Below are 10281 nucleotides of genomic sequence, written 5' to 3' on the forward strand. Positions count from 1 at the left end.
CCATGTTGACCAGGATGGTCTCGATCTCTTGACCTCGTGATCCACCCGCCTCGGCCTCCCAAAGTGCTGGGATTACAGGCTTGAGCCACCGCGCCCGGCCTCTATTTCTTGACTAGCTGTATATATCCTATTAATCTGAGTTTTGCCTTCTATAATTGAATTCCCTTATATTAAGTCTCATTTACATAAGAAATCTTCCAATTGTACACCAAAACCTTAAAAAATATTAAAGCCATTTGTCCAAATAAAAAAAAAAATTATTAGAGACTATGAGTTTTTTTTAAGCCCACACTTACTTTCTTATTTTGCTTCACGGGAATAACTTGAATCACCTTTCTGTTATGATGGTGCACCTTGACTCTGTCAGTGAATTATTCATTTTTATTTACTATTGTTTAATTGTACTGGTCTCAACTTTATTGAAAAGATACAGCCAAGTCTATCAGTCACTCTTTAGAGGCCATTGTGTAGAACACTAACCCCGCGTACTCTATGTTAGAGTCAGACTGTCTTCCAAGCAGTTTCGCCTATGTTCTTTTATGCTATGCCAACAAGTAAAACTTTGAGCCATTGCTTTTTGTCATTCTCTCCATCTCAAAAAATACAGAAGGCAAGGTTACTTCATAGGCCACCAGAAAGAAGGAGATTGGTTGTAATTATCCTGTTTATTACCCTATTTCTCATCTAATGGAAAAGACAAAAAAAGGTAAAAGTAACCTTGCATGGGTCTACTGGAAGTCAGCTTTTCAGTAGTAGGGTGCAGATAAAGGTTGTAAGAAGTAACTGGCGTTTTATTGGTTTTCTTTTTTTTCATATAGAAGCTATACCTTGGTTAAAAGATAACAAAGTGATATTTTATTTAGGATTTTTTTTCTCTCCCTTTGATTCTTTAGTTACAGAAGAATTGCCTCCTTTCACTTTGCAGTGACCGGATCCTCCAAGATGTTCCATTTAACAGGCAAGTAATAGCTCTAGAACTTAAAGTGGGGCAAAACAGAATGTTAGAAATCTGTCTTGGGTAATTTCTTACCATTTAGGATATCCCTTTTATAAGATTAATTAAGTAGATAGAACTGTGGGTTATTTTCTAGAATACTAAATATACTTTCTTTAATTTGGTGCTTTGGCATTCATGATAGCAAATTGACCTGTGTTTTCATAGTCCTTTGCTTAGGAATTTATGTTGGTTATGGTTCAAGATATCCACATAATATTGTAGGCTATGAACATTATTATCCCCATTCAAAAGATTAAAAAATCTGAGGCATATGTAGAGATTCATTGTTTTGACTATGGCTTTGTGACTAATAACTGCAAGATTAGAAAGATGCAGGTTTGGCCGGGCGCAGTGGCTCACGCCCATAATCCCAGCACTTTGGGAGACCTAGGCAGGTGGATCACGAGGTCAGGAGTTCGAGAGCAGCCTGGCCAACATTGTGAAACCCCATCTCTACTAAAGATACAAAAAATGAGCTGGGCATGGTGGCACATGCCTGTAATCCCAGCTACTTGAGAGGCTGAGGCAGGAGAATCACTTAAACCCAGGAGGCAAAGGTTGCAATGAGCCAAGATCGTGGCATTGCACTCCAGCCTGGGCAACAGGGCAAGATCCTATCTCAAAAAAAAAAAAAACAAAAAGAGGTCCAGTGTTCTTTTTTCTGTAATGTGTCTCTTATTGTTATCACTATTTGGTATTGAATTATGCTAGAAACTTTTGAAGGAGAGATTAAAGGAGGCCATAGAGCTAGAGTCCATTAAATATAAAGGGGACCTTTGTTTTTTAAGATGTACTTTTGGAGCTTAAAATAGTTTTTTTTTTTTGGCTGGGTGAGGTGGCTCACACCTGTAATCCCAGCACTTTGGGAGGCCAAGGTGGGTGAATCACAAGGTCAGGAGTTTGAGACCAGCCTGGCCAACATGGTGAAACCCTGTCTCTACTAAAAATACGAAAAATTAGCTGGGCATAGTGGCAGGCGCCTATAATCCCAGCTACTTGGGAGACTGAGGCAGGAGAATTGCTTGAGCAATTCTGAGCCCGAGAGAGGTTGCAGTTAGCCAAGATCATGCCACTGCACTCCATCCCTGGCATCGAAGCGAGATTCTGTCTCAACAACAACAACAAAAAAAGTTGGTTTTTTTTTTTTTCATTTTATTATTTTAAAATATAACTTTTATTTTTCTTTTTTTGAGACAGGGTCTCTGTCACCCAGGCTGGAGTGCAGTGCCACAATCTTAGCTCACTGCAAACCTCCTCCTCTTGGGTTCTCCTACCTCAGCCACCTAAGTAGCTAGGACTACAGGTGTATGCCACCACGCTGGGCTAATTTTTATATTTTTCGGTACAGACAAGGTTTCACCGTGTTGACCAGGCTGGTCTCAAACTCCTGACCTCAAGTTTTCCACCCTCCTCGGCCTCCCAATATGCTGGGACTGCAGGCGTGAGACACCATGCCCAGTAGTAAAATACCATTTTTTAATGATAGCATTTTGAAAAGGAACTTTATACTTCATTATTTAATGAAAAGTATGTTTCTCAAGCAGCAATTTTTTGTTGTTGTTGAGATGGAGTTTCACTCTTGTTGCCCAGGCTGGAGTGGAATGTCATGATCTTGGCTCACTGCAACCTCCACCTCCCAGGTTCAAGCAATTCTCCTGCCTTAGCCTCCCAAATAGCTGGAATTACAGGCATGCGCCATCACGCCCAGCTAATTTTTTGTATTTTTAGTAGAGACGGAGTTTCATTATGTTGACCAGGCTGGTCTTGAACTCCTGACCTCAGGTGATCCACCTTGGGCTCCCAAAGTGCTGGAATTACAGGCATGAGCCACTGCTCCTGGCCTGTAAGCAGCAATTTTACTGTAATTGACTTTTATTTGAGTGACAGAGAACACTTACCTGGCATGGCTAAGGAAAGTGGTGTTCCATTTTTTATTTGAAATAAGCAATTTGGATAAAAATATAGCTACATATGTCTCATGTAGATTGCTAATTTTATTTTGGAAATATTGAGCCTCTGTACTGATCGTTGTAACAAAGTCTAAAGTAGGAAAGACAGTCACTCTCCTAAAGATTATATTCTACCCTTTAACGTTTTCGTTAAGGGCTAGATTATAAATGCTCTAGGCTTATGGGCCATAGAGTCTCTGTTGCAACTATTTAATTCTGCCGTTGTACCTCAAAAGCAGCCATAGCTAATATAGAAGCAAATGGGTGTGACTGTGTTCCAACAGAATTTTACAAAGCAGGCAGCCAGATCCACAAACTATCAAGTTTGCCTGCCTCTCATCTAGCCAATGTTCTCTGCAAGAATTGACCTTCTTTGCGGTCAGAGGTTATGATTGGTTCATCTCTTTGTCTCTTGTGCTTGAGTGGATATTTAATGGATTTATGGATGGATGGATGAATAAATGAGTATTACATGAGACAGAATTTTTCTTTTTTTTTTGAGACCAAGTTTTGCTCTTTCACTGAGGCTGGAGTGCAGTGGCACAATCTTGGCTCACTGCAACCTCCGCCTTCTGCTTTCAAGATATTCTCCTGCCTCAGCCTCCTGAGTAGCTGGGATTATAGGTGCCCATCATCATGCCCAGCCAATTTCTGTATTTTTAGTAGAGACGGGGTTTCACCATGTTGACTAGGCCACTCTCTAACTCCTGACCTCAGGTGATCCACCCGTCTCTGCCTCCCAAAGTGCTGGAATCACTCCCAAAGTGGTGTGAGCCACTGTGCCTGGTCAAAACAAAAGTTTTCATAGAAGAGGTGTTAATGAAATGCATTGGGCCCCCACACAAGGAAGGAAAGATTCTATCTTACTGATGATCGTTAAGGATTTCATGTTAGTTAATGGCACTTGAGATACAAATGGTAAAAACTAACATATATGAAGCACTTACTGTTGCAAGGCAGGCATTGTGCTAAAGTGTTTTATGTGTGTTTATTCAGTCCTCAGAACAATCCTGTGAAATTGTTACTCTTATGATCTTCATTTTACAGATGAGGAAATAGAGACACAGAAAGGATTAGTAACTTGCCCAAGGTAATAAGATAGTAAGTAGCAGAGTCTAGATTTAAATTCATTCTGACTCCAGATCCTCCATTTTTTCATCCGTGCTATGTTGCTTTGAAGATGAGAGCTGGTTGAATTGTTTTATGTTGTTGGAACTGCATGAATAAAGACACAGAGAAAGTCAATTATGTCAGTAAAAATTAACCTTTATAAAGAACTTATTTTGTGTACTAAGTCTTAAGCTTCTATGTAGTATCATTTAATCCTCATGACAACCCTATGGAATAGTTTTTATTTTTTTTTTTTTATTTTTTATTTTTGAGACAAGAGTTTCACTCTTGTTGCCCAGGCTAGAGTGCAATAGCACGATCTCGGCTCACTGCAGCCTCTGCCTCCTGGGTTCAAGCAGTTCTCCTGCCTCAGCCTCCTGAGTAGCTGTGACTACAGGTGTGCGCCACTACACAAGGCAAATTTTGTATTTTTAGTAGGGCAGGGTTTCACCATGTTGACCAGGCTAGTCTCGAACTTCTAACCTCAGGTGATCTGCCCGCCTCAGCCTCCCAGAGTGCCATGATTGCAGGTGTGAGCCAACATGCCTGGCCTGGAATAGGTTTTTGTTACTGTTTTACAGATAGGAATATTGAAGTTCAGAGAGATTCAGGAATTTGCTCAGAGTTCCAAAGTTAGGCTGGGCACAGTAGCTCACGCCTGTAATCCCAACACTTTGGGAGACTGAGGTGGGTGGGTCACCTGAGGTCAGGAGTTTCAGAGCAGCCTGGCCAACATAGTGAAATGCTGTCTCTACTAAAAATACAAAAAATTAGCCCGGTATGGTGGCAGGCTCCCAGCTACTAGGAAGGCTGAGGCAGGAGAATCACTTGAACCCAAGAGGCAGAGATTACAGGGAGCCAGGACAGTGCCACTGCACTCCAGCCTTGGCAACAAGAGCAAAACTCCGTATCAAAAAGAAAAAAAGGTTAATAAGTGGTGGAGCTGATATTTGAATCCAGGCTGACTCCAAAGTGTATAATGTTCTTAACAACTTGATTACATTGCCTCACATGATAAAATTAATTCATTTTATTGTTAACATTAAGTAGAACTAGAATTCAAACCCAGAATTGACTTGAGAATCTGTACACTTTACTACTAGGCTGTGTTACCTCATACTTGTGGGCATGTGTGAAGACTAATGAACAATCCACTTTGCAGCAAGCATAGGGTAGGCAAGAAAAAAGCTTGATATAGCCCCATGCTAAAGTCCTAGAATGCTGTGAGTATGGGAGTGACATCATACCTAAGTCCTTGGACAGGTTTATTTATTTCTAATGTGCAGGCACACATTGATGAGAAACCAGTGGAAACACAGAAGCCAATTAGGAATTTATTGTAGAAGAATACAAGTAATGGGCCTAATCAGAAATGGCCTTGGGAACAGAAAGAAGGTAATAGTAAATTTAAGTGAAGTTGCAGAGTAGTAATCTACCTAAAAATAATCATTTAGTCAACATATGTTAAACACTATTTATGTTTCGATTACTGTATTGAGTGTGTGGCATACAGGGCCAATAGGATATATAGTCCCCACCCTCAAGGAGCCACAGGCCACATAGGGATTCAAGTGAGTCTACAGATGACTGTGGATCTCTGACAGCTATACCTAAAGTACTCAGGAGCTAAGAAGGCAGTGATCAACTCATCAAAGAAACCTTCTCAAAGGCAGTGATATTTGATCTGAGTCTTAAGGATGAGACCATGGGTAAGATATATATATATTCCTTAACCTCATCTTGATTTTTCTTCTGTATCCCACATTGAGTTCTTTGGCAAATCCAGCTTTGTCTTCAAAATGTATCTAGAATTCAACCATTTCTGGATTTCTTCACTTCCATTTCTACCGCTTGGAATAGACTAAAAGTGATTTCTTTCCTGAATTACTGCAGTAGCCTCAGAACTGCTCTCCTGGTTCAGTCCTTGCCCTCCTGCTTCTGTCTGTGCCCTCCTGGAGTTTATTCTAAACACAGCTGATAGAGTAGTCCTGCTCATGTCATATAGCTCAGAAGCCTTCCATTGCTTTCCCTCTCATTCATAGTAAAAGCTTATTCTTTACTGATATGTTTTGGCTCTGTGTCCCCACCTAAATCTCATGTTGAATTGTAATCACCAGTGCTGGAGGTGGGGCCTGGTGGGAAGTGATTGGATCATAGAGGTATTTTCTAATGGTTTAGCACCATCCCCCAAGTGCTATCTTGTGATAGAGTTCTCACAATATCTGGTCATTCGAAAGTGTGTAGCACATCCAGCTTTGCTCTTCCTTCCAATGTAGGATGTGCCAGCCACCTCTTCACCTTCCACCATGATTGCAAGTTTCCTGAGGCCTTCCTAGCTGTGCTTCCTTACAGCCTGTGGAACCATAAGCCAATTAAACCTCTTTTCTTTATAAATTGCCCAGTCTCAGGTAGTTGTTTATTGCAGTGGAAGAATGGACAATACACTAGACTGTATGTGATCTGGTGCCTCTCTTACCTCTCACTTTCTCTCAGAACTCTTCCCTTGTTCTCTCTGCTCTGACCTCACTGGCCTCCATGCTATTTGTTGAAACTTCTTAGGCACATACCCACTTCAGGGCTATTATATTTCCCCTCCTCTCTGCCTGGAATTCTTGTCCCCTAAATATCCATATGGCTATCTCTCTTACTTCCTCAAAAGTTTCAACGAGGCCTTCCATAGCCACCCTACATAAAATTTCAGATCCTCTTTTCCTGCTTCATTTTTTTTTTCTCTATAGCGTATGTCAGTACCTAACCATACTATCTATTTTACTTATTTATCTGATTTATTACCTGTCTTCCTCACTAGAATGTAAGCTCTAGGAAAGTAGCAAAATTTTTCTGTTTTGTTCACTACTCTATCTCCAGCACTAAGAACAATATCTGGCACAAAGCAAGAGTTTAATATAGGTTTGTGAATGAATGAATGAATGTTTCTGTTGTGCTAGGTGCTACGAGTAACCCAGAAAATATTTAAATCACAACTTGATATAGAAAAACCTACAATTTAGAAATACAGAATAGAAATATGTTATAATTCTAGAAAATGAAATGCCAGATAGTTGGAATCTTATTTTCCAAACCCTTCTTTCTTTACAAAATGTTGTCAGAATTAATAATATGGCATCATCTCTAAAACACTAAGTGTAATTGTTACTCTCTACCAGTAAAGAGGAATTTTCCCTTGCCTTTTCACATATTTAAGTTGTAGCATCAGTTCCTAGCTGGAACTCTGAAACTGTGCCTGGGCCTCCACGATTAATTCATGAAACCCTTTTTGTGTTTTCAGGTTTGAAGCAGCCAAGCTTGTCATGCAATGGCTCTGCAACCATGAGGATCAAAACATGCAAAGGATGGCAGTTGCTATCATTTCCATCCTGGCTGCCAAGGTACCTGAACTGTTGCTGAATAATTTTCTGTAGGCAGCTGTTTATCATTACATTTAATGTTTCCCCCTGAAATCTGTATGCCAGAAAGATTAGTAAATCTCTCTGCCAGCCTGCTTATTCAAGCTACATTGAATATTGCAGAATTTGGCTGGGCACATTGACTCATGTCTGTAATCCCAGCACTTTGGGAGGCTGAGGCAGGCAGATTGCTTGAAGCCATGAGTTTGAGACCAGCCTGGGCAACATAGGTACACCCTGTCTCCACAAAACATAGAAAAATTAACTGGGTTTAGTGGCAAGCACCTGTAGACCCAACTACTCAGGCAGCTGAGGTGGGAGAATTCTTATGCCCGGGAGATGGAGGCTGCAGTGAACTGATTGATCACATCATTGCACTCTAGCCTGGGTGACAGAGCGAGACCCTGTCTCACAAAATAGATAGACAGATAGATAGATAGATACATAGATAGATAGATAGATATAGATATAGATAAAGCAGAATTCCAAGTTGATCAGGGATTGATTTTAGTCCGACCTTTGGAGTCAGATACAGCGAATGGTATTAAACTCACATTAGTGAGTTCTTGGACATTGAATTTGTTTTTTACTTGCTTGTAGCTTTCTACAGAACAAACTGCACAGCTTGGTACTGAACTCTTCATTGTCAGGGTAAGTCTATCATCTCCATGCAGGCCACTAGATATTCATGTTTATTGTTTTCAGGCGGTATTATACATTTTCACACACACACGCACACAAACACATTTTTGAACCGGAGTCTTGCTCTGTCGCCCAGACTGGAGTGCAATGGCATGATCTTACTGCATCCTCCGCCTCTAAGGTTCAAGCGATTCTCCTGCCCCAACTTCCTGAGTAACTGGGATTACTGGCACATGCCACCATGCCCAGGTAATTTTTGCATTTTTAATAGAGACGGGGTTTCACCATGTTGGTTAGGCTGCTCTCGAACTCCTTACCTTATAATTCACCCACCTTGGCCTCCCAAAGTGCTGGGATTACAGGCCTGAGCAACCATGCCCAGTCGACATTTTATATTTTAATAAAAACTTTTCGTGGCCAGGCATGTGGTGACTTGCACCTGTAATCCCAGCACTTTGGGAGGCCAAGGCAGGAGGGGATCACTTGAAGCCAGGAGTTCAAGAACAGTCTGGGCAATATAACGGGACGCCTCTTCCAAAAAAAAAAGTTGGACATTGTAGCACATGCCTGTGGTTCCAACTATTCAGGAGGCTGAGGTGGGAAAATCACTTGAGCCCAGGACGTCAGGGCTGCAGTGAGCCGTGATCGTGTCACTGCACTCCAGCCCGGGTGATAGAGTGAGACCCTTTCTCAAAAAAAAAAAAAATTTTTTTTTTTTGTTACTTCTAAAGAAGTATATTTATTTTCATATATGCAACTTTGCTCCTTAACAGAGACGGAAAAAGCCCTGAACTAGGAGTCAGATGACCTAGGATCTAGGTTGTAAACTCACTTCGTGAATTTGAGAAAATTACTTGCACCAATAGGGTCTACATAAGTATTAAGATCATATGTAAGGCCAGGCACAGTGGTTATGCCTGTAATCCCAGCACTTTGGGAGGCCAAGGCAGGAGGATTGCTTGAGCCCAGGAGTTTGAGACCAGCCTGGGCAATATAGTGAGACCCCATCTATACAAATCATTTAAAAATTAGCCAGTCATGGTAGCAGATGTCTATGGTCCCAGCTTCTCAGGAGGCTGAGATGGAAGAATTGCTTGAGCCCAAGTGGTCTAGGTTACAATTAGCCATGACGACACCACTGCACTCCAGCCGGGTGACAGAGCAAGACCCTGTCTCCAAAAAAAAAACCCAAATCTCTGTGATTTTTATTATTTATATGGAAAATGTAGAGACTCTATTACAGGTATAAGGTTGTGCTGTATACTTTGGGAAGCAGATAATTTCAATATCTGATATATAATTTTGCTTGCTTATAATCAGTTGAGGAAATAAGACTAATAAACCATGAAAAGTTTAAAAAGCTTTGGCCGGGCGCGGTGGCTCACGCCTATAATCCCAGCACTTTGGGAGGCCGAGGTGGGTGGATCACGAGGTCAAGAGATCGAGACCACCCTGGTCAACAAGGTGAAACCTCGTCTCTACTAAAAATACAAAAATTAGCTGGGCATGATGGTGCGTCCCTGTAGTCCCAGCTACTCGGGAGGCTGAGGCAGGAGAATTGCTTGAACCCCGGAGGCGGAGGTTGCGGTGAGCCAAGATCGTGCCATTGCACTCCAGCCTGGGTAACAACAGTGAAACTCCATCTCAAAAAAAAAAAAAGCTTTAAAGAGGGCAGATATAAACAATGTCTTAGGGAAGATTTAGGCAAAAAGTATACTTAAACATGCCTGTTAAAATCCTAGAATGAGGTGTTTGAATAATAATAGTGCATGGAAAAGTCAAATAAGAGACCCCTTTTTTCCATGACTTACAAATTATGTATGTAACGAGAAAGTAAGCCATTCATTTGATATATATGTATAGAGTACCCATGATATCAAATGAATGACACTTGCTACCTTACTAAATGTTAGGGAATTCACACTGAATTATAATTATGTAATTATAATTCACACTGGATTATATCCATAAATTCTACCGATAACAAACAGTACAATAGAAAAAAATAGCTATGTAGATATGGTTGTAACAGAATCTAAAAAGTACAATAATAGAGATATGAATGAAATAATAATGTTATAAAGAGAGAGAAGGCTGTTTAGGAATAGTGGAAAGAGTAGGAATTCTGGAGTTGACATGTCTGGATTTATTCTTATTTCTGTCTCTTTAATAGCCA

General features: G+C 40.8%; 1 protein-coding gene across 1 annotated transcript in view; it reads left to right on the forward strand.

Annotated features, from left to right (window-relative positions):
* ZYG11B (zyg-11 family member B, cell cycle regulator) overlaps positions 1-10281 on the forward strand; it is a 91661-nt gene that overhangs the window by 63973 nt on the left and 17407 nt on the right. Inside the window, exons 6-8 of the mRNA XM_017548811.2 lie at positions 894-958; positions 7346-7445; positions 8064-8114. Of these exons, the coding sequence (XP_017404300.1) occupies positions 894-958; positions 7346-7445; positions 8064-8114 (216 nt within the window). The remainder of the gene's footprint in view (positions 1-893; positions 959-7345; positions 7446-8063; positions 8115-10281) is intronic.

This window comes from Cebus imitator, unplaced genomic scaffold (genome assembly GCF_001604975.1).
Source record: "Cebus imitator isolate Cc_AM_T3 unplaced genomic scaffold, Cebus_imitator-1.0 Scaffold214, whole genome shotgun sequence".
In the NCBI taxonomy this organism is placed as follows: domain Eukaryota; kingdom Metazoa; phylum Chordata; class Mammalia; order Primates; family Cebidae; genus Cebus; species Cebus imitator.